This window comes from Pieris rapae, chromosome 1, assembly GCF_905147795.1.
Source record: "Pieris rapae chromosome 1, ilPieRapa1.1, whole genome shotgun sequence".
NCBI lineage: Eukaryota > Metazoa > Arthropoda > Insecta > Lepidoptera > Pieridae > Pieris > Pieris rapae.
Window position 1 is genome coordinate 5,254,157 of NC_059509.1, and position 25,762 is coordinate 5,279,918.

At 33.6% G+C, this 25,762-nt stretch overlaps 2 protein-coding genes across 17 annotated transcripts in view; one reads left to right on the forward strand and one right to left on the reverse strand.

Moving 5' to 3' along the window:
* The window catches only part of LOC110994826 (alpha-catulin), a 52,261-nt gene extending 40,154 nt beyond the window's left edge, over window positions 1–12,107 (forward strand). For 3 of the 9 annotated variants that reach the window (XM_022261695.2, XM_022261697.2, XM_022261701.2), the window contains 8 exons: window positions 3,453–3,710; window positions 3,930–4,125; window positions 4,548–4,630; window positions 4,884–5,162; window positions 5,890–6,053; window positions 6,130–6,283; window positions 6,661–6,867; window positions 8,184–12,107. In XM_022261695.2, the coding sequence (XP_022117387.1) occupies window positions 3,453–3,710; window positions 3,930–4,125; window positions 4,548–4,630; window positions 4,884–5,162; window positions 5,890–6,053; window positions 6,130–6,283; window positions 6,661–6,867; window positions 8,184–8,315 (1,473 nt within the window). In that variant the 3' untranslated portion in view covers window positions 8,316–12,107. Of the gene's footprint in view, window positions 1–2,637; window positions 2,668–3,452; window positions 3,711–3,929; window positions 4,126–4,547; window positions 4,631–4,883; window positions 5,163–5,889; window positions 6,054–6,129; window positions 6,284–6,660; window positions 6,868–6,993; window positions 7,154–7,607; window positions 7,708–8,183 lie in introns of those variants that run through there. The other 6 variants (XM_022261694.2, XM_022261700.2, XM_022261698.2 and 3 more) reach the window with 5 other exon arrangements.
* A 680-nt stretch (window positions 12,108–12,787) lies between these two features.
* Window positions 12,788–25,762, reverse strand: part of LOC110994923 (septin-7) — a 30,157-nt gene continuing 17,182 nt past the window's right edge. For all 8 annotated transcript variants that reach the window (XM_022261853.2, XM_022261854.2, XM_022261852.2 and 5 more), the window contains 10 exons: window positions 24,613–24,927; window positions 23,660–23,819; window positions 22,234–22,444; window positions 21,000–21,255; window positions 20,459–20,651; window positions 19,258–19,426; window positions 16,314–16,392; window positions 15,782–16,002; window positions 14,583–14,623; window positions 12,788–13,804 (listed from right to left, as the gene is read on the reverse strand). In XM_022261853.2, the coding sequence (XP_022117545.1) occupies window positions 13,764–13,804; window positions 14,583–14,623; window positions 15,782–16,002; window positions 16,314–16,392; window positions 19,258–19,426; window positions 20,459–20,651; window positions 21,000–21,255; window positions 22,234–22,444; window positions 23,660–23,819; window positions 24,613–24,927 (1,686 nt within the window). In that variant the 3' untranslated portion in view covers window positions 12,788–13,763. The remainder of the gene's footprint in view (window positions 13,805–14,582; window positions 14,624–15,781; window positions 16,003–16,313; window positions 16,393–19,257; window positions 19,427–20,458; window positions 20,652–20,999; window positions 21,256–22,233; window positions 22,445–23,659; window positions 23,820–24,612; window positions 24,928–25,762) is intronic.

The following is a 25,762-nucleotide window of genomic DNA, read 5'->3' on the forward strand; positions in this document are numbered from 1 at the left end:
CCTTATCTATCTATATCTCTTGAAAGGAAACCATTCCCCGCACCTATATAATAATTAACTTTATATGAAACTACTTGTAATACCAACGCAGAGCCTTCATCGAGTGTGCTGTAATTTTTTAAATTACGGAGATAAATAATGCCGTTTCCCTAACTGAAATCATAAGATTAGGCGTCTACTGATGTCTATTATATACAGTAATTTGTTCATATAATGCATAAAAGACTCAGTTATGTAAGATTGACATTATTGATTAATATTTATGTGTCTGTTTGTTGACTGCATTTAAAAACTGCATAGAAATGCAGTTTTTAAATAGCCAGAACTGAATCATACAAATATTGTTTATGTAATCGGAAAACTTAAAATCGTCATTTACAAACAATTATTAAAATGTCACCAACACTCACGTTATATGCGATTCTCGGCGGACGATAACGCGGGCATAATAAGGGGAGAGTTTATCGATGGAATATCGTATATTATTCTGATGTAAGAAGCTGTTTCTTTAAAAATTAATTTAGTATCTTTTTGTATATACGTGCGCGTTTTGAATGCAAAATAATTTAACACAAATGTAAATACGATTACGCGGCCAGAATTTTAGTGGATATCGCCTATTAAACAAACATATAAATCATTCGGTGGTCGTAAAATGCGTAGGATATTCATAAACACATCAAGATTCGTGTATACGGCGCTTACGTAAACAGAAATTTGATTTAAGCACGGGCTACTGGCCATAAAAAATATTTGTGACTTAATACACGTAACACACGCGATTATATTAATTTTTCTTTCTATACAGAATCAGAAATCCTTTAAAAAATTAAAGAGTTTACATAATTTGTAACTATAAATAGAATAGAAAAGAGAGATTAAAAACAATTTCAAATAAATTATATACGTAAATTAAGTTAACAACTATGATAAGTTTTCAAGCCCCACTAGTAATGGATTCACCGATCATTTTGTATGATGTACATTCAAATCTGTATTCACACCTGGGTGAGTTCCTGTCCTAAGACGCAAGAATTTGTTGTCTGTCTGTATTTTCTTTATATTATATAATATTTATGAGCAGCGTTGGCGTTCGAACCCTGGCTACGTTCTAATTTAAGTCTATGTGCCCGTAATACACTGGCTTGTATGGTAAAAAGAGGAGACAACCGGGGCATGCCTTAAACACTGACGGCGTGTGACAAGCCCAGATTCTCATCAACAACTTGAGTATATAAAAATTTATCTCAAAGGAGATCCAAAATTTTGATGCCTAGACTACTCGTAGCTCCATTTGTTTTTATACCTATAAATATTACTTATTGATATATGCTAGTACCAATAAAAAAGGTGCAACAATATATACCTGACTTATCAATAGAAATAAACATAGAACGCTTCGTTGCACACGCTACCCTAATTACTTATGTCGAGACTACTTTGAATGCATTGCGCCACTATGTAAATGTATGCACGAATGCATATTCACTTAGGTATTTCTTACGTGTCTTATCTTGAAACTACACCGTAAATTTTTACGCCGTTCAAGTGATTATGTTAATGTATTTTTTATTAAAGTTATTTTTACGCGTGAACGCCTGTCCTAATTATCCTTATACAATGGCAAATAAACATACAGTTATAAAACACGAGAAACTTTTCCATCGGAATAGTATAATATAGTATGTTCTCTAATGCCCAAACCCAATAACCTAACTCAATCCGTTTTTGACCATCTGAGATAGACTTCTTAATTCAAATATAAAAGTGTGCCAATAACCAATCGACGGTTTATAATAGCAATCTGTCGATACAAGCTATACATGGTAGGTCGGATCGGTGTGTGTGGATAGACCTTTGTATGAAAATGACAGTTCAACTGTGTGTTCAACAATCCTATCTTTAGATTTTAACTTACAACAGTTTTTAAAGTAATATCAAAGATATTTCATATGTTTTAAACATAGACATGTGTATATTTTAATATTACTTGTACGGTTTTATTTACATTTTTGGTTTATATTGATTATCAAATATGAGTGTAGAGACCATAGAGATTCCATTCTATCCGTCGCGTCGCCAAAAATGGATTGTCTTCGTAGGGTTTGGTTATTGGGATGCAAATATGATATCGATCGACTGTCACGGCCCGATCTCAGATTGTTTTCCATCTGAGATTGTGGATTAATTATTAGGTTCGTTATAACACCTGTATAATCTATATTGTAGAAAATACAATATAGATAAATTCCAGATGAAAATATCTGGAATTTATCTATATTGTATTTTCTACTTATTTCTAGGGCCTTATACAAAGTATTTATCGAAGTAGTAACTACGCTTTTTGATATGAAATGTTATCGTAGATCTGAGTTACGACTTGCGTGTTACAAAAAGTTATTAAAATATCAACCTTCATACACAACACAAATCGGCGTGTAGCTGAAAAGGCACCTTAATTATTTGACATAGATTTGCTTATTTGAACTTTTATTTCATTAATCACTTTCATATTTCTATCGCGAAGTTACAATATATGTACTGTACGATTGTTTATTTTCAGCTCTATTTCCATAAATATTTAAAAACCCTTCTACGTAGATTTACTAAAACTTTAAATAAATTTCTCTATTGTAGTTGCAACCTTTCTCGGACAGTCAAGAACAGGTATACCAGTATTGTTTAGGTAAAGTTGTTTGTATATAAAAGTATATAAAAAGCCTCGTTGAATTAGAAAAAATATATATAATACTAAGCTTGAACGCCGATGCTCTCCCAAAATTTCTGTTATATCAATTACATTATATCTCATAATACATGAGGTAAACAATTTCATTATTAATTATCAGACAATGGGGAAGCATAGCTCTTGTAGAGTTTACGTATTCAATATTTTTATGGATATTAATTTGGTTGTATATTGAAAATAAAACCTTAAATTAAGCTTTCAGACTCTACACCCCATACAAAGCTATGCTTAAGAAACGATTACTTAGACTTGTCACGCTGACCACTTACCATAAGCTATGAGTAACGCTTGATGCTTTACCACAAATCTAAAAAAATAAGCTGTTTAGTGCCACGCCGCGTAGGTTTCTTAAATTATTAATACCACTTTTTATTATTCGAACCGCTAAGTGAGGGTGACTGATGTAGAAAAAAGCTTTTCAGTAGAAACAAAGACGTAGGTAATTCTTCGAGTTGCATGGTAATATGTAAACAATCACAGCCTTTTCAATTTCAGCATCACATGAGTTATCTCAATTTCAAATTAACACTCTGAGATGGCTTAGCATTGAATATTATTGTTCACTGTGCGATATGTTGCAAAAGAAGAAATATTTTGACACATTGATTGATTGATTATTGAAGCATTATTGCATATGTCTTTTGCAACAAATGCATCGTGAGCGAGTATTGTACAACGTAAGATTTTTCGGGCATTTTGATAGGCAGCTCAATGGGAAGCAGGAACGGCGTTAGGTGCTTTAAGGGGGCTGACGACGCAGGTTCGGGCAGCAAGAGCAAGGGGTGGTGCTGATGGATCACGGAGAAGGGCCCTAGCGGCAACATTGAGAGCTCTAGTCGAACGCACACACGACTTCACAGACTCCGCCTATACCTCGCACGAACATCGACAAAGGATACTGGCCTTAGCTGAACGAATAGCCTATGAGTTGGAGAGATTAGTGTCTGTTGCTGTCTCCTTAGTGAGTAAATATTGTTTCATAAAATTACCTTCAGTTTTGGTCTTAGTGTCACATGTTAATTTTAGTGGCCAGTGTTAATTTTATTCATGGATTTAAATAGGTTCGTTCCATTGTACGGAAGCGTGAATCAGATGGGACGCCATTTCTAAGGCCTATAAAACAACATCGTATACAGGACTTAGTAAACATACACATATTAATAGTGAAAACCTTTTTCAGGAGGAACAGGGTGTAAGTGGTACATTAGCAGCATTGGAAAGCGCTTGTGCGGGTGCAACCAACGCTGCGGGTGAATTAGAAAGAGCCTTAGTGGCTGCCGCCAGGGATCAAGCGAGAGATTTGGCTTCCCTAGCGGAACAGGCCAGAAAAATAGCTACAGACCTCGCGCACATAGGTAACCTTCGAAGAAAAATAGGTATTGTCGTACTTGTATGTGTAGCGAACACTTGTGTGTATTGGTAATTGGAGAATTCATGTGCAGCGGATGCCAATTCAATCGAGTGAAAAATAGAAATAACTTTTTTAAGCCGAAACAAACTCAAGAATGGTGCATGTATTGGTGCTCTTTTTGAATAATGAATTTTTGATTATTTTCCTTACTTATTGCCGTGTGTCATCTAGCTAGTTTTATATTAGTAATACTCTCTGATAAGTATTGTAGTAAAATAATCACAATTGCTTTAAACATAGATTGGTTTGATATTAGTAAACACACGCTGTTTATTTGGTGCTGCTAATAAAAAAATACTAAACCCCATCACAGAGGTGTTCGCTGACGCTAGACATTACTTTCTATTAAATTTTTTAATCTGTTAAATTCTTACATCCTCGTTCCAGCTAGTTCCTGTGGTGAGAGAGAATCAGAGAGACTGCACAATATAGCCAGCCAGCTTCATGAGCAATTAGATCATATAATTGAGGCAAGTCACAGCCTTATAATGCCACAATCTGATGATTCATCAGAATCTTGACATTAAACATATTATGTTTTACATTTTAATAAATAATTGACGGCTTTATATTTTTAAATCAGTTATAATATTAGCCTATATAAACACAACTTTGGACAATCAACGTTATTTGGGAATTTAAGATGTCGTTCTAATATAATTATTTGATTTGACATCCAACCAGTATCTACTAGCTTAAGGTTGAAACACTTTATTTTGACAGGTATGCAAATTACTTAGGCATATAGCGATGTCGGAGACTCTTCAAGTTAGTGCTAAGTTCGCTGAAATAAATTTAAGGATATACGGCCCTCAAGTAGTGACGGCAGCTCGGACGCTCGCTGCCCATCCGGGCAGTGCCGCAGCAAGAGAAAACCTCGATGTGTTCGTAGATATGTGGGCGTGGCTCCTAGCTGATGCCGCACGCCTAGCTAAAGAACTTTTAGATTTAACAGACGAAAGACCCGATAAACAACAATATAGTAGTTTACCTAGACCTGGTGTAAGTATTCTTATGTGTATATTGACATTTGGTGTTACAAACCTTATATGTTTAGTTTAACTTATGAAAACATGAATACTGTTGAATAATTTAATTATATTAAAGTTTAAAATATCTAAAACATTATAATAGCAGGTAATTGTAATCTCATATATAAAATTCTCGTGTCGCGGTGTTTGTGGTTAAACTCCTCCGAAACGGCTTGACCGATTCTCATGAAGTTTTGTGTGCATATTGAGTATGTCTGAGAATCGGTCAACATCTATTTTTCATCCCCGTAAATGTTAAGGGTAGTCCATCCCTACATATTTTTTTTAATTTTTAGATAAATTTTTATTTTTTTTATTAAGTGTAGCAACAGCGTTAAAAAAATACATACAACCCTAAATTTTCAACCCACTGCGATCAACCCCTATTTTTTATTATAAATGATATACAGGCAAAACAACGTTTGCCAGGTCAGCTAGTATTCTATATCTGGTAGAAAGATTGTATTCCGTAATTTTGATGCAAGCAATAAAATGAGTTTTATCTAAGTTTAAAAATCATAAAAGTGTCGTTACGGCCGAGGCTGTTAAATACTTATGATGCTTCAAAAGTTATTATGAAGTGTTTATGATACGCAGCTTTTATGGCTTTGCAAGTTTCATCATATTATAAATGCTTCTTCTGAGATACACTTTATTATTGTCCGTCGACATTCTTCATATGTGCTTATTTATTTTAGAAACACGGCACAACTAGTAAACCCTTAAAAGCAGTTCGTCTAGATTCGGATGAGCAAGCGAAAATTGCCAAATCGGGTCTCGAAATGAAAATGATGTCCTCTGAGATGGACGCTGAAACTGAAAAATGGCAGGGCGCAGACGAAAATAATGACATCGTGAAAAGGTATTCAAAATCGTGTATAGACTATTTTGTATACATCTCAAAGGGGAGCTCTTAGTTGCCATTGTTTTGTTTTTAGAGCTAAGAATATGTCTTCCATGGCCTTCGCTATGTACCAATTCACAAAAGGTGAAGGTCGACTGAATACAACGCAAGATCTCTTCACCCAAGCAGAATACTTTGCAGAAGAGGCGAATAGACTTTATAAAATTGTTAGACAGTTTTCGTACCAGGTGAGAGGCTATTCATTCTAAATTGTTTAAAAAATATAAGGCGTGAAACCTTTGTGGACGAGGCAAATTTATTTTATTAGTTTTAGGAGAAATGTCTTAAAGCAGTCTACGCCTTCGAAGCCAATAAATAAGGTTTAATTATTGTACTTTTACGGCGCATCGAACACAGGTCTTGGGGTCTATGAACATCCTGAATAATTTATGTTGCTATATCGTCTTAAAATACAGAACTTGACGTCAAAATACTTAAACCAAGACTGAAATTTAACTCTAAAATTCTAAATTATTTTAGCCTCAAACATTATTTTTAACTGATTCATTACATCCTATGATTCATTATACTGTTTGTGTTTATTAAGTCGAAGGTTCTTTTAAAGGTTCCAGCAGGTACAGCAAAGAAAGAGTTGTTGGAACATTTGGACAGAGTCCCAACGTATGTACAACAGTTACAATTTACGGTAAAGGAGCCAACGGTCGGGCGTGCCGCAACATTCAGCAAAGTCGATAATGTCATTCAAGAAACTAAACACCTCATGAACGTTATTAGCAAAGTTGTCACGACCTGCTTCGACTGTGCAAACAAGGTAACATCATGACCATTATCAATTGATTTTTCATTAAATGCAACACATGGCACATTTTTAAAATCCTTTAGAGATTTTTCTAGGCAAATTAAAGATTTTAGTGCATTGGAACGTAATGTTCCTTAGGTACCTTTGCCGTGGGAGAAGAGTGTGGGAGTTAAAAGGCACCAGAGTGTTGCACCTGTTAAGTACTTTCGATTTTTTTTTCGTTGTCTGTTAGACTTGAGGGGGTGATCAGTGTGTTGTTAAGTTTTATTCTCGTTGATGATATTCCTTTTTTTAATCAAATATTTAATAATAAAACGAGAATAAAACTTATTTAGCTATTAGATATACTTAGTATAATAGATTAATAGTATTTTTTTATCTTGGTGTCACATCCTGTTGTAATTTCATTTTGGTTTTTTTTAATAACTGGTGCTTATCACGAATTCGTTTCACTCCGAAATTTTGTTATGGGGCCTATGGGCTAATACATTTCCATGTATATTTGTAATGTCGTTTTTCTAAAATTTTCTTATAGATTATGAAAATCTTTCTTATTCAGTGTGTGTCCTCTAAAATAGGACCCTGTATTTAGTCAAATCCAAGCATGTTTATGTGGTATCTCTTAAAAAATTGGTCTATAATAATTATTGTTTAAGTCTCCTAGTATACGTATAGTATGTCCAAAATTGTCCAACAAACAAATGAAGCAATAAAGCTTCCAATTAAGTTTTATTCTGTTTACGCAATTTCAGTACTCGCTTTGTATGCCCGAGAGAGTCCCTATGTATTGGAAGCCAAATTTACGAAAAGCATCTACATTTAAGAGTGAAAATAGTGTATTGAATGGTTAATGTAGGTATACGTGTGGTAAACGTTTTGTGTTCTTCACTAACAGCGTTGTTTTCACTGTAATACAGTCAGAGGCCTATACATCTACATGGTTAATGGAGTTTAGTGTAGAATTGTTTGATGGTGTTTACCCATAGCTAATTAATGAATGTTGTTTATGTGATGTTGCAATGAAATTACTAACTAGCTTAGAATACGTGTGAGGACTATTCTTAAAGTTTGTAAACTGTTATAAACTTTAAGTCTCGCTATCGTTGAATATGCTAGTACATACGACATTTTTGCTGTCGTTATAACGAACTAATCGTCTAAAGCTAATTCATAATCGTATTTTAACAAGGGTACGTATGCATGGCGTTTTCGGTGGGTGCGTTAGCGGTGGTGTAGTGTTCTTAGGGTCTCCTTTGTTTCGCCAAAAAATCGTCGAAATAATTGAGACCCACCAACAAGTTTTATCTTAACGAATGTGCTTTATGCAGTACAAATTGGACTTCACGGGGCTGTCCGCCGGTGGTGCAGGAGCGAGCCGGACGGCCAGGGACGACGAAGCCGGAGGCGGTGGAGGTACAGATGCGAAGCCTGGAGGGAGCTCATCAGATACGGCCATGTGACAGTACGGCATGGGCCGGCGCGGCAAAGGCGACGCGCGCCGGACCAGAGTCAGCTTCCTACTGTTTTAAGTACTTAAACGTCTTAAAACAACTCGTCGCCACTCGGTTCAACAAGGGCATGTTTAAAATTACATATTTTGGTAGTACAAGAAAAATATTGGAATTTCGCAGATATTGCAGAGTAAATGATAACGTAAGGTGGGACAAAAATATGACGAACTTGTTCTCTCGCTATTCATAGGTTTAGTTAGAAATTGGATGACAATTCCTTGAGAGTTGAAACTAACGTAAAACCCAATGTTTATTTCACAGTATTTGCGATATGTATTTTTAACCAAGCCTTGTTCTAAGCATTATATTCATTAACCTGCGCCTACAGTCCTAATTGAATTAACTGACCCGTAATGGGATTATTTCATCGTACAAACTGTGTTATTAAATATAATGCTGTAAACCGATAAAAATGTTGATAATGTATTTAATAATGCGCATATTTTTGCGATTGTTAGATGGATTTCAGCAACTTAATTTTAAGATGGACAGTACGATATAGAAATAATTTTAATACCACTTGCGACACACAAGATCGTTGGTAATTTGTGAATAATGCTGTAAGCTTATCGTTAGAGCGCGGACACGCAAGGCTGTGGAACTAACATACCTTATAGTCTTAATCTTCTTCTTTCTTATTCACTGTTCTTCTTTCATAGAGTAGATCTTCTAAGCATACACTCGCGTTACGAATTTTCCATGGTTATAATAAATGTGATCGTTAATTAAGAGTGAAAACGTACAATAAATACTTGTTACACTAGAATATTGTTACACAATGTTACATAATGATACAAAGAAGCCTATTTTTTTAATTTTCCCTCTAGCTGACCTAAGTCCAAACCTGTGTATTATTCGTTAGGTTGAGAGTTCCTAATTCTAAGTTTAATCGCCGCTATATATGCACCTCTGTGGTCCTGTTGCACCTTTGAGTTATGCACGTTTGCTTTATGTTTTCGTTGCATCAGTTAAAACATGCTACTTCACAATCACAACACTTCCATTCCGTGTTACATGTCTAATTGTAAATATAGCAAACGCCATCGGACCGACATTGCATGAATGTGAATCGGATAAACTAGATGTGTGTTGCATGTGTGTGACAATGGATGTCGTACTTCATCTTGACGGGAAGACGTTTAGGATAAACATGATGGAACTTGACTCTGGTGGTTTGCACCACCACGTCGCCATGGAACAGATGTTATATAGACCGAATGAAGGAACGCATTGGCAAGTTTAATGTTGCATGATCTGTGTTTGCTAAATGTACATCGCTCGGCATGTCGCTCGCCATAATAAAAAAAACATATCTACTGCTTATCGGGGGTAATGTTATTTAGTGTTTAAGTGACTTCAAGGTTTGCAACTCGGATATCACGCTTCGCTGAGTTGCTTAGGCTAGAGCGAAATGATTTTATACATATCAGCGACTGTAACACCAATTTTTTTTTAATATTTATACATTTATCGACGAATATACCTACCAGATATTACACTGCTAAATAAATTAATCGAAATACTTTCACGTGAATAGAACAATAAAGACATTGTTATTTAATAAATTTAATTTCGACATCAACTATTGCTTTAAAAAAAGGCGTGAGTATATTCCTATTTTGTATAACTCAAAAGCAATAATATATTTCTGCATATCAAAGCTAATAATATAATATAGTATTAATATAGGAACGTAGAACTATGAAATTCGCTTTTCAATTATATCTAAAACATGCCTGTGTTCTAATTCGATCTGCCTTTCTGGGTCTATATAACTCTCGTTTCATTATTCTCGATTTCAATTTACCAGTTAATACTTAATATAAGATTATCTACATCGATTTCTAATTAATCTTTAAATCCTCTTAAAATTATTGTAAGTTAGCTTAAGTTCTTAAAAACGCCTTAAGTTTTATTCACGAACAATATTCGATTAATGTAAAGAGCTTTACAAAGCTTTATCATAAGAGTTGTGAATCGAAATCGTGGCCACGTAACGTTTAGACTCAAGTTTAGAATAGACCGCCTTCGATCTTAATTATAAATCTAATTTTATAAGAGTTTTCATATAGTTATTCCGGTAAAGCAAGCTCTAAATGACGGTTTGTAAGGCTTATATTAGGTACAGATGCTAAGTTTGCAGTTCAACGTACAAATCACGTTACTTTTCTAATATATTTTTTAAATACATGTTTAAGTTCAAACGTAACAAATACAGTGTACGTTATTGACAAATCATGGCATTATGAACTTGCTTATAACGTTGTAACTATGTTCATGACCAATGTAATTACCATAAGCTAGAGATTTGTAGTGCAGTAGGCTTATACGGATCGCAGACAACCTCATGTTCAAATTAGATCGCTCGGTGAATGACACATACAATAGCCGTCGTGCCTCTTATAGTAGATATGGCTAGATGCAAGCATCGCCACGTAATACCTTAATTGTATAAATTTATGTTTTGTGTACGTACAGATGTCAAATTTCGGCTTGTATTTCGGAAGTGCTTAATCAATACAGTATGAATTTTGAGTAGGTAATGTAATAAAGGATATATACACATCTGTACGTGTTCAAGAAAATTAATGTACAAATCACATTACGTACTGCCTATTGTTAGCAACACTAGAATATTAGATACTTCAGCCTTTAGACGTGAGGTTCGAATCGATTCAACGATACAAATTTTTTTATGAACAGGTTTAACTTTGGCTGTTACCTTTCAATGAGATTAAATCGTACGTCGTCAGTAACTTGCGTGAAATGCCACTTGGCTAAAGGCTGAGATGTATCGTAAAGGTAATATTACCACAACAGTGACTTCCATTGCATTTATAACCAGCTAGATAAGTGACGTAGATAGCTATACAGATTTGTGATATTACGAGTTAATTGATATTTAGTACAACGTCCTTTATCGTTTCAATGTTTAGAATAGTGGGACACGAAAAGAACACCAATATAAAATCATAGTGAATAGTTATTATACATATTTGGTAAATTAAGATAATGTATAGAGAGCAGCTGTTAGTCAAGATGCATGGTTTTTGCTAATTATCAAATTTCTCTTATTAAAACGAAGATATAAATAGATATATTCTGCGTTGGTCAATAAAATGTTTAAAAAATATTTACAAAATATCGCACATTAATAAATTAATTTATTAATATTCTTAAATAGAAATTTAAATGTCTGCTTCGAATTCCGATTTTATAGATTTCTAGTTTCTGATATATATTTGAAATTAGGACTAGTGGGTAATTGGCTTTCTATTTATTTTTTCTAAAGTATAAATGTTGGTAACCCTGAAGGAATAAACCCCAGAAACGAATGTAAATATTTATGATAGATCGTTCTCGTCTACGCGTTTTGTGTCGTATTTAAATCAACTTACTATTTTAATAAGAGTGGAAAATTAGAGTTGTATTGTCGAAACTGTTGTGATTGTTATCATATACAATGTTGCATTTTCATTAAAATATAGTATATTTTCAATAGGGCTGCCAAAGTTTAATATGAATAGACGTAGTCACGATATTTACGTCATCAAAAATTGAGGTTGTATGTGGAATAATGTATTTTAATGTTTGATTATGAAGTTATTATGTGACTGCCAAAATCGTTTAAGAAATTAGACATTAAAAATAATTATACTAAATTGTCAAATTACTTATACCGCGTTGGCATGTGCATAACTGTATTTACTTATTGAATAAAAAGTATTCGTATTAATGAAACTTATTTTTTTTTTCATTCCCCATTACGACCAAATATTTAAATTTTGAAATCATTAAAAAAACCTTGGTCCATGAAATGGTAAACTGTAAATTATACAAAATATCAATGTTTTGGATTTACTCACTACTTTTACATTATTAAATTAAGTTCTTTAGGCCACAATGTCTTTTACTCTACTGGCGTATCGAACGCGAATGACGATTCATGGTTATACTCGTAGTATGCAATTTTGGCTAAGATTCTAATACATATGTCTACCATGAATACAAAAAAAAACACATTTTGGACACACGTGTATGGCACATTACTTACACGAGTTCAAAAGACGTGAAAGTCAAATATTTCTATGAAAAACCAAATAAGGTGTTTGGTTACTAGCCAAAAACAACTGCCAACCTACGTTAGTTAAATCACAACATAGCTTTCTCTTATTTACGCATTAAGATAGCATTTGAAAGTAAAGGACCAACATATCCTTTCGTTTGCGTATTTTAACGCTATTTATATGCCAATTCTTATTAAATCAAAAATTCTTACAGCGCCCCTGTGGTGACGCAATACTTTCATACTATTTTACGCCCATATTTCGTACGTTAGCGTAATAAGCTTACCAGACGAATTTTCAATGTCAGGTTCTACAAGTAGTTTCATTGTTAAGGTAAATAAATAATACACACCATTCCTATATATTACGTATTTATTTATATTTTCAAAGGTACAATATATTACATCGTTCGAACGTCGCTCATCATACATTCCTCGTAATGACTACGCACTTTAGATCGGGTTGAAAAAAAAAAAGCATTACACTTACAACTACGCTAATTCAACTCGGAAGTAAATACTGTGAGAATACATATCAAATAAAGATTATGCATTTCATAACTTTAATATATCTTTGTCATGTTATGATTAAACGAAAATATTTACAAAGACTAAGAGGCTAATATGGAATAACATAACGTTCACAACAGCGTAGAGTAATCTGGTTTATAGGAATAAATGAAGGCATGACCAACTAATCACTTCATAAACAGTTAAATACGTAATTCCAATGTGTATGAAGCAATCTGCGCACGCGCCTATGATAAAGTTACTAGTCCTAGCTAATGCTAGATCTATTTCACAACTGACCTATGAGCATTAAATATCACTAAGCACATGTATAACGTCGTGCCACTCCACACAATTTCAAGCATTTAGTTATAAAAAAATATCTAAATTCATTAAAATTTAGAATCGTGTTTCCTAAAATACCCTCTTACTTATAATAAACAGTGTATGGTTATAAGTAAGAGGTGAATCTAAACGTGAATTTTCTAGATAAACAAATTTTGAATTATTAAGACACTAGCGTTTAAACTACGCAAAGATAATGCAGATTGGGGTTGAATTATTTAATTTTAAGAGTCGATTAATTTACGAATAACCGTAAGACAGACCCCTATTTACAAAAGATGTTAATTAATTCCTACACTACTTTGGCATCTCCGCGGACGTATTCGAAATAAATTGTGCTCAAAAAGTTACAAAATTTCGATACAAAAAGTAAATTAGGCCTTTACAAGTAAATGCTTTGTCATGGAATAATGGTCAATAATTCAATAGTCTTACAATCGTTGTTCTTAATATAATTTTAATACTAGATCGCTCGATTACAGTGCTATACCGCTCGTGACATTCTTAAATGACCAATCTGAAAGTCGTAAATAATAAATATATAGAAAACTATACAAGAATGTCAAATTACAAGTTAACCCCGGAACCTTATTTACATCACAAAATGGAGATCGCGTTAGTATATAGAAATTTAGAAAGTGTAATAGTTGTCCACAAATTTGGGATGTTGTCTCTGTTTAAAGTTAGCGTAATGAAAGAGACAGGTAGAATAATTTATATTTAGTGAAACCGCTCCAGAAATGGCACTGAGTTAATCTCATGAAATTCCGATTCACTTTATAAAGTACATTTCTTCAACACATTACGATATGTCGAATTGAAACCTTGAAATGAAAACACTGTGTTAAAACTCTATACAAAAGTGTTTAGCAACAAGGCCAAAGCAAGAATATCCGACAATTCCCATCCGGTTTTAGTCTAATGACCTACTGACTATAAGGATGTCTAAGTATGTGACCAAAATCAGAAGTCATAAACCGGAAATAGGTCCAAATTGGAAACGGAAATTCCATGTCTAAACCGCTTAAGGTACATCCGCCTACAAATGAGGCACTATGAGTTCATAAAAAAAACATATTTTGAAAAATAGAATGTCACAATAAAACTACGTCAAAATAAAAATTATCTCGTAACTTCGATTACTGAGTGAATAAGATTTTATAAAGGATACATACGTAAACATCTTTATATAATTAGAATTAGACAATGTTACCACGTTCCTTACGCTGTATACGGTTAGTCACGTGTGAGTTACGGTGGGTGCGAAGCCGACGCTTAACGCGATTAGAACAAACCTTTCTTTTTCTTATCCTTCTTTTCCTTGCCGTCCATTGTTCTGAAATTGAATACCAAATCATTTAATAAATGCACAAAAAATTATAATGGTGTATTGATTATTCTTTATTACTCAAGATAGATAGAGAAACATGGTGTAATGGTTGCAGCTCCTTACGAACGTTGTGTAAAAGAAAAACATTGGCGATTAAAAAGAGAGGCGGAGAATTTATTGCCAGTTCTTCTCTTCCGGTCTACGCCCTTGATTTGAGAACTGGCAGAAAATTTAAAATTCGAAGCATTTAACATTTATTTCTTTTTTGACGTTCATAATTAGTATACATTATGTTACCTTCATGAATAAATGACTTTGAATTTTGAAGTTATATAAGAAATATATAAAGAAATACGCCTCGATAAGCGGTTTCGTTTAGTTTGTCTTTGACTTCTTCAAACAGCCCATGCTTACCATCGTTAAATTTTGCAATCAGTAAATTTTTTGATGGAATTGAGTTTATATACGTTAAATTCTGTGATGGAGAATTTCACACTTCGGTACTGTCAAATGTGATACCTACAATCGAGCTGACACCTGGCCCCGGGTTTCAACAATATAATTAAATCCACTCCATGAAACTCAAATCTTATATCAGAAACAGCATAACTTTGAATGAAAATTATGACATTGCTGAGTTACGCACAGACAAAAAAATCCCAAACAATGTAAAGAACTTCAAAGGTTTGTTTATCCCAAAGGACTTTCACTTTGAGACAATGTGAATTTATAGATTAATATAAATCACTGAGATTAAAGTTACCTGTAGGTTAAAAGAGAAATATATAAAAATAATGACAGTGTAATGTAAGCCCGTATAACAAATACATTGAATTTGTCATCCGGGCGTGTCGGTTTATATATCTTTGTCGCCTCTCCGATTCCAGATTTCATCCGCTTGATGACTGGAAATCTTCCGCATGCCGCGTCTACCCCAGATATTCTCAAGGGCCGATAACGCATACACTAATAAAATGCGTGTCTATGGTCTGCACTACTTGGCTTTTATGGCCCGCCTAACCGCTTTACCTTGATGACTGGAAATCTTCCGCATGCCGCTTCTAGCCCAGATACTCTTAAGGGCCGATAACGCATGCACTAATAAAATGCGTGTCTATGGTCTGCACTACTTGGCCTAACCGATAAAATGAATAAAATACTGACTCTTTGCTATTGGCCTCCAGCGATCGGCGTCGCAGATCGTCAAGCGAGAGGCCGGTCTCCCTCTCCCAGGCAGATTGTTCCGCTTGAAGGGCCCTCTGCCGGTCTTCCAACTCCCGTGCTTGGGCCTCCAAGGCGCGTCGTGTGGCTTCGTGTCGTCTAGCCAATTCAGCCTCAGACTCTTTCAGCTTTGCACGCTTCTCGCGGACTTTGGACTCAAACACCTGTTAATTATAAACATGTTATTTTGATATGTGATTATATAGAAAATAAAGCCAATTTCAAATAGAAAATTGTTTCAATGTTACATTACAATCTTTTTGAGTGACACTCCCTTGACCTTGGCACAAAGAAACTATAAGTTAAGCATATTTGAAACTAATCGGAAACACGGAAATACAAATATTGGGAATAGAGTAAACTTTGCATATGCTCATCTATTCGAGCTATCAAAGATTGACTGTATCGGATAAAAATATAAAATATTTGTTAATCCTTTGTGTGTGGTTTTTAAGCGTTTGCAACAAAATTATACCTGTTCCATTTCACTTTCCATTTTCTTCATTTTCTGATCGTGCTCCCTCTTTTCTTCCTCCATCTGAGCTAACGGATTCCTGTAACGAATCCACGTTTATAAAAAAAGTACAAATTTGAATTCTGCACACTCGTATAGAAAACAACACATTTAAATCGAGTGTGACATGCGAGGGGATTTTAAATTATTAATTTAATATTGATAAATCCATATTTATCAATGTTTTTAAAATAGGAAATTGTGTCATTTAAGGGTATTATTGCAAAGTTCATCTAAAATAGGACGAATAGATTAAATATTGAGATCATTGTAAAAGTGTTTCAAACGAAAAGCTGATGCGAAGATGTTTATGGATGCTTTGATATGCAAATGTGCATGCACTACGAATATACGACACTGGAGTTACAGTTTCAAATACCTGCATGCAAAGACGTATAAGACCAATATTTGGAAACTTTAAATTTCCGTTAATGTAGTCTGTGTGGAAAAAGAACCGCCGTGGATTGAATTGCCCAATGATGCGGAATAACATTTTAACATCACAGTTACAGCACTATACTTCAAAAGCTATATTATAATAGTTCGTTAATATTTGACAAAAAAGTATATATATTTTTGTTCGCATAAGAACCACGCCCATTCTCTTTCCGGAACTCTTAACTCTGTTATCTATGAACGGTCTGACAATAAAATATTTTCAAATTGTTCCTAATTAAACATACATAATAGTTTGTATATGTGGATGCGATGAGACTTACCAGACGGTCATGAAACTGTTCATCAATCCTTGCGGGCAGAAACTGAACACCAACACAACCAGTTAGCATACCAATGGCTGTGCATACGCAGTGACATCAAGCAATACATGTTTTTTATGTAAAATTAAGAAGCTTTTGATGTTTTAGGTAATTTTGTTAGTTAGTTAAATTACGTGACATTTTTGTATTTAATTTTCTACTTGTTGAGTCAATTTCGAAAAAAATTGGTAGTATGAAAGTGCTTTGGTGCATTTTGTTACATGAGTAATAACAAGCCAAACATTGGCAATTATGCAAACGAACAAAAAAAACGTGCAACATTCTTCAGCCGTGATTGTTTATTCAGTCTGTGTGCAAATTTTAACCAAATTTACATTACACGTGCATTGTTTAAATAAAAACTGCGCTCGAGTCAATTGTTACGCGAAATTACAATTGCTTTATGCCACTGCGATGTTAGTATTATGATTTATGAGGTGGTCATGGATATTTTAATGAGCGTAAAATTTGTTTATTAAAAACTCCATGATATTATGATGTCCTGGTGATTATTAAATATTAATCTACAAAGAAATTTGTGTTCTATCCGTAGAACAAAGTCACGAAAGGAAATGAAGACAAGACTCGATTATAATGCAGTCGATCTTAAGAAAGAGACAATATTTTTTATATAATTAGGGGGATAATTTGCATTATATCTGCTTACGTAATACATGAACGCCCCCAAAGCTCTGAACAAATCTTAACCAATTTTATTTCTTGAAAACTTTTAAGAAATAAAATTGGTTAAGATTTGTTTTTATTTATATGTCTTTCTGTACCTATATAACTCTATACAATGTACAAATAATCTCCTTCCTAAGAATGTTTATCGCCAATTACTTAGTGAAATTTAATCTTTAATTTGTTTAATTAATTTTCGCTAATCACCAAAACATCCACGTATTTCATTTCTGCATGCCCAAGCGCATATAACTAATAGAGTGGAAAATAATAGCGTACTCGAAGATGACCAGACATGCAGCAATGTAACACAATTTTAGTTTTAGATTCATGTATAATTTCCGATTACTTTAACTTACGAATAACGGACCGTTATTTATATGTCCTTACAAATCGTCCCCACAAGAATAAAGATGTAGTTTTTTTTTGATTATAAAAAACTTATTTATTTATTTATTTAAAACTTTTTTTCAACTAAAAATTTTTCATCACAATGGCCTAATTTAATGATTTAATTTTGGTGCTAGTAAAATATAAAAAATGGGGTTCAAAATATGAGGAAGATAATTGAAGACGCTTTTTAACGTACGGTAATTATTCGTAAGTTGGTTATGGCAATCGGCATGTCTGGTCACCTTGAAGTGACGACATATGTAAATACCAACCCCGTCTACTCAGGTTGTTAGTCATCATGCCTCCATTTATAACTAAGAGCGCTATTATTGGAAAGTAAAGGAAACTCAAGGATAGTTTTTCATACAATTGAGTTCTTATTTCAAAACGCATAAAAACTCAGTTTTAGTTATTGTTATACATACAATATTCATAAAGAATATTTGTATGTATATCAAAAGTTTTAAAATCAGCTATGTCGCGTTCTGGAATACAAGCCAATACGTAAATCACATTGTCTTATAGTCAAAAGTACAGTAGGACAGTAAATCCGTTACGTATTAGCGAACATTCGAATTTTAAAAAACGTATCCAGTATCTTATTTAGGTTTGTAATTAGATACCATATACATTTTTAAAATTCGAACAATTTTTTTTTTAATATTCGAAAAAAACGAAGTGTGACCATGCAAATTGGCCATCAACAAGGATATCATAACTTCTTTAAAAAAAAAAAAAAATAACGTGTAACAATGTCAATAAAGGTTACATATATAAATAATAACATTAAACTATAATTTTGATTTTTTTCCATTATTAATTATTCTGATTTTTTGTAAATTTATGCGCTTTCAATTATTTATGTTATGTCGCGATTGGTTTCCTTAGTTTTTTCATTATGCATAAACTGTAAATAATTTAAACAACGAATTATAAAAATCCCATACTTGACGCTGGCTAATGCACAAACAGTGTTAGAGCCAAAGGGAAAAAAAAAAAATAAAGGTCACATAACCTTCGGTTGCCCTAAAATATGACAATGTGATCTATCAAAGTGAAAATATACATACTTATTAGAATTGATCCTGTGCGGTTTGCCGTCGTGTGAAAGACCAGCCAACTTGCGACATCTATAATTTTCATAGTGGACTGAGCTGGTAACGTCTTTCAAGTCCTGGAGATGCGTCCTTATTACCATGTTCCGTAGCGCCAAGAAATCGCAGTGCTCGAGATTTTCAACTGCAATTTGTTATTATTTATCAGGAAACACATAATTTTTATTTGTTAACTTTAAGATGTTGTTGTTGTAGTGTACATCAATATCACAAATGCATAAAATAATTTCTCAATTAAGCAATTTTCAGTGGCCACTTTCCCAAATAATCATATAATTTACGTATCTGGGTTATTATCTATTGCTTGTCCATTAACGTGGTATAAAATACGGGTACAATTTAATCAGACAGTCCCCGTATATAAGTCTCAATAATAAACTTAATTGGCAGAATTTTTATTGATCTCAGTTTCTTACAATAATTGGAGACAGCGATATTCAGGACGCCTTTATTCCATTATATTTGTATATATTTAAAATCAAAATTATTATTTGGTAAGTACATATTCTCTGTACATTTTTATTCTCGAATCGTATCTTGGGCTAACGACTGACATTAGCTCATGCCTGTTAATGCGTGTTAATTATCATACAAATTCGTTTAGCTTTACAGATCACGCCTGTCCATAAGTGATTTGGTTTTAAACCCCTAGTAACAATTAGGTTCTGAAGGTAAATGTTCCAGATTCGCAATTTCAACTGGGATTCATTGAGGTTTATTAGTCTTAAGTGGACAGTAAATACGTTTTCAATTGGCTGTTCCGCATTTCAATTAAATTGTTCAGGTAATTGGAATATATGAAATGCATAAATTGAACGAAATTGATCGGAATGCATTTAACAATTTTTCAGAGTTAATGTCAGGCTATTTGAGTACATTTACGTATTGGCTACGCGCTTATTTTAATTGTTTTTATTTGCATTTCGTTTATATTGCCCAACCAAATGGCCATTTTCAAATCTAACCAAGCTTTAACAACCAGCGACTTGCCCAATGTAAAGTTTTTTTTAATTATTATTTATCAATACTTGACACCCCTTAAACACTTGTATAATACTTTTTGCATTTGTATAAAGAACTTTCTTTTTGTATCAGAGATAAATATAAAGGAAGCATAGGTTTTTTTATTCTATTATATGTGTATATAAAAACATACCCTCCGCAATACCCCAAGGGTACTTCCGGCCCCGAATACGTTTTCCATCCTGTTCAATGACCGTGTTGGCCCCGACGACCGCGAAAGGCACTCTGTTCCGAAGCGTCTTAGTTGCGTCTCCTTCGCCCTCCTCACCCGTACTCTCCGGAAAGTCATAGATTTTGATCTTGTGCTGATTTATTTCTTTCATTATCTAAAAATAATTATATACAAAATATTTAATTTAAAATAGTATAATTGTCAAATTGACGAAAGCACCCTACCTACGTCTAGATTATATTTTGGGCACATTTACTAACATAATTAATTTATTTTTTAATTAACCTGGAAACCATCCATTTTACAATGATGATGCTTTTCGATGGCTGTCTCTGTTACACTTCTACTAATATATTTATTAACAAAGTAGAGATTAAAGAGACTAAAGTAAAAAAAAAAATACTAGTATTAAATAATTCACCAACAAAAATATTCTGATGGAAGTTACTTCGCTTCGCACCTATTGGTTAACTATTTTAAAAGCGAATATCTCTAAACTGACCTGCTCTTTAAATTCCATGCACTCCTCTGGCGTCATGGTATCCGCTTTAGCAATAACTGGTATTATATTGACTTTATCGCCGAGCCGCTGCATGAACTCTACATCGAGGGGTTTCAACCCATGTCCGCTCGGCGCGATAAAGTAGAGGCAGCAATGGACTCGCGTGTCAGGTGGCGCCGCTTGACGGGTCACGCGCGACTCCGCGTTGAGAAACTCTTCGTATTTCGATTCCACGAAGTCGATGATCGGTTGCCAGCTATAAAGCAGTTTTTTTTAAATTTAACGCATTTCCTATTTCATATTGGATCAGCGGGGATTTTTACTGTTGGGACATACGTAATATACGGGTTTAATTTGTGGAAAGTCGTATGAAGCTAATTTTCATTTAGACACATAGTACAATACAATACAATTGATATGGTTAATAATGATATCAATGAATTCGGCTTTGCAGCCACATGATTCATGCAAACATGTATGACAATGTTGACTTAAAATTACTCACTAGGAGTGGCAATTTTTTTTTTAAACGTGATGACAAAAAAACAATTGTTAATTTTCATATATACGAAACTTTGGCCTTTAGTTATAATCCAATTTAAAAGATTACATTCGTTGTTTTAGAATGTACGAATTATAATTTCAACTTTCGTTTTCACTTACTAGTTCTGACTAGAACAAGTTTTAGTCATGCACTGAAAAAAGCATCTTTATGAATATTTAATTATTATATAATCCGGTTATGTTACCACTAACATGTTTTTAAAGCAACTCAAAACAACTAATTACACCACGACTCGTTAGTAATAGAAGAATTCTTAAACTATAATATTATTATTACATTAAAGTAATAAACAATAAAACAAATTTAACCTATGCTTGGTGGGCGAGGTCGTGCATTCGAATCCTGTGCACTAATATATTTCTCTTTTAATATCTAAAAATATTTTCAAAATAGTCTTTCTTTCAGAACAAAGCAGAGCGAGTTCGATGAGTCACATTTTAACATTGTCGACTCTGAACCCTTAGAAAAATCGACGGCATTTGTCAGGCACAGAAGGCCGACCTACTAGTATATAATGAAAATTATTCACAGGAACATACAGAAGTTTGAGGCCAAGGTGGGAAGCGTTTTTAATTTCGTTAAATATATTTAAAAATATAGCTTCTTTAGCTAAGGAATGTAGAAAATATAGATAGACATAGACAACAGAATAAGAAATAAATGTATTACCAGTTACTATTATCCACTGCGTCCCCAAATCCTGGCGTATCAACGATCGTCAATGTTAGATTAACGCCATTTTCCTTTAGCAGTACAACACTGGTCTCAACACCAACTGTCTTCTTAACCCGAAGCGATGGACCAGGGTGCTTGTCCTTATCGTAAACATCGGTCAGAAACAACGAGTTTATTAATGTAGACTTTCCCAAACCGGTTTCACCTGAAAGTTACGACATTAGGTGTAATTAAAATAAAAGTAAAAAAAAATTAAAGCTAGTTAAAATACCTATCAACATTTACCTAGGACATGAACCTTTCATCAATGCGTGCAAATACCCATATTCAAAACCTACTAATGCGATTTTGATTGAACCTGGACTGTACCCAAACTATAAAATACCTGCATGATTTTTAGTTTCCGAGAAATTTGTGGACTAATATAGATCATCATATTATCATACATCCATACATGTAGGTTAAACTGTCACATTTATTAAAACTTTTAAAATATAATTAAGATTATCCGATCCGATAGAAAGAATGTAGAATGGTATGTAGATTATATTTATGTAGATGTAGAAACATGTAACTCCAAATAACCAAGCAAAGAAAAAGTAGAGACCATAAAAACCAGGGCATTTCACTCATAATTTTTATAATGGGTAATTAGGTAATCTTTCTGTGTCAACCAAAATTAAAGTACTTATTCTATTTATATCTTATATAAAATAAAAAATATGAATAATAGAAGTGTGTCGTACAATGTAAGTGAGTACAAGAGACCCGTCTGCACGTTCTTTATGCTTTGTTTAATACAGATAACTCCTCGGCTCTCGCATATATGGAAATGTTTGAGAGAAAGCTTAAAAGGAAGTGTTTACTGTAATTATATCTGACATTACAAGTTGAAATGAAGTTATGTGAATACTCCGAAAAATATATTTTTATCTTTGTGCTGTCTGGATTGGTTGTATGGTGCCATTTGTACGGAAAATGTATTATAAATGTCAAGTTGAAAATGCCCCAAACAGAGGCATTGGTCATCAATAATGATTATTATATCAATAGGCCCATGATTTCGAATGAATTTGAATTATCGTTTAATAATTATTATTAAAATTTTACTAACATTATTTTACTGTCATGGTCTTTCTAAGACTATTGAAGTGCGTCGGTATTGTATTTAGGGCTAAACTAGTTGACACGCTAACAAAATAATAAGCGAAATAGCGAAAAAGGGCCTTAGAAAAACTTAATAGTTGGCATAGGAGATATCATTTAGCACCAATCAATTTGAGAGAAAAAGGATATTCAGTTTGAATACAAGATCTTAATTCAAATACCTACATATTCGTCTCAGAAGAGTGTTACTGCTAACACTTTGCGAAACTCATATAGTTATTAAATAAAAGTGAGTTATTTTAGATAAACTTACCGACAACCATTAAAGTGAATTCGAAACCCTTTTTGACAGCTTTCCTGTATACTTGGTTTGGGAGATTTGCAAAGCCGACGTAACCATCAAGTTCTTTGGTTTTGGGTTTTTCTATTTTAGGTAGTTCTGGTTTTGGGGCTACAGGTGGGTGATCTGGCTTCTGAAAAATTAAAACGCTATATATAGTTTCAAACAATAACCAATTATATATCCTTTAAATAAACTAAATGTTTTCTTATTAAATGTCATGTTGCATAATCAACATATAAATAGCTAATAATCTATACTATTTTCATTTATATATATTATCGGTTATTGGTTATTATTAATATATACATAGATTTAAGTTATCAGAGATCTTAGAAATTATTCTTATGCCAGGAATCAAACCTTGTCGTTTAACGCATTAAACTATTAATTTATTTAGTACAGTACTTACATATTAAATTTTAATTTCTGAATCTCAATTAGTTAGATTGTGAATTTCCCAAACTAAACGGTTAGAGTTCCAATTCTACAAATTAACCAGAACTAATCAAAAACATTGATTAGCATCAGTTTTGCATTAACAAGTCTATTTAAACAACATCTTTAATGAAACTATTAATTACTACCGCATCTTTACTATAACGATATATATATATTATACCATCAAATTAAATGCCAAGTAAAAGCTAAAGAATATTAAGAAGCCTTAAATTAAATGTAAAAAAGGCAGAAATCATATTAAATCCACACTTATTCTCAGATTAAAACAGTATCAGTAAGAAAAATTAAAGGAGTACGGAACAACGATAAAAGGAACAGGTCTGAGTGAGAATCAATCTGATTAATAAATTTCACATACATATAAACTGATGGCGCCGACCTCAGATCTTTTACGAGTGATAAAATCTTACTTTTTTTTTCATTTATACACAGTAGTAAATTCGTTTTAAGTAAGAGGTCATTACCTTAATTATATTCTCTGTACTCCTGAGTGGCGCAGCAGGCGGAGCTGATGTTGGTACCGGCGGAGCGGGCATCTGTGGCGGGTTGGGTTTTATGTCAACTGATGCGCTACTAATCAACTTCGCTGTACCATTCGCCTCTACGTGGTTGTTCTCTTGAGGCTCCGGGAGAGTCGCCGAGCGTTTCGCGAGCGCCTCCTTAAGGGAAGAGGGCGCTAGCGGCGGAGCGGGCGGCGTAGCGTTTGGCAGCCCTGTTGCGCTCACCCCGCCGCTACTTACTGATTCAGACTTGAAGAACAGCTCGCGTTTACTTTGTAACTGCAAAAAACACATACAAGTAAGCTTATTGTATGAGAAAATCAAATTGAAACTTATGGAAATATAATTAAGGCTTATTAATTTTAAATATCAAAATATTTATCGAATTTAGATTTTAATTAGATATTTAAGACCTACATACTATCGTCAACAGAGAAGGTAATAAACAAGAATGTGACGTCACGTATAATTCCTTTATCAAATAACTCCCACTGTGAGGCATGAATTCATTTTGTGAAACAAGAGGCACTATAGCGATATAATCTTGGCTCATGCTACAGCTGGGTATATGGCGTCAGATGACTCATCGATACCAAGGCAAAACGTGCAATGCTACCCATAGCGATTAATCATTGAATGCATTTAGGTCCAAACACGTTTACGTTGAGTACTTGATACACAATATTTGATCAATTATTACATGCTGAATCAGAATAATACAAAACCAGTAAACTTAAACCAATTTGAAATTCGTCGTCGATTTAAAAGCAAGTATACTTTATATTTCTCGCCCGTGATCAAACAGGCTAAATGAAACACATCAAAGTAACGTAGTGTACACAAAACTATACACAAGTCACTTTCACACAATTCTTTATTGACTGTACAGTCGTGCATAAAGTAGAACAAGAAATCTAACAATAGTACAACTCATAATAATGCTTATTAGAACCGCAAAGGTATGATTTACTATCGGCAAAACACGTGTACATATCAGAAAATTACGGGGGCCTGGATCGAAGTCAGTTCGCTAACAACTTTGAGGAAACGAAAATGTAAGTACCGTTACCAATGGCTCAAAATGGGAATCTCATTTCACTGCGGTGTTATGTAA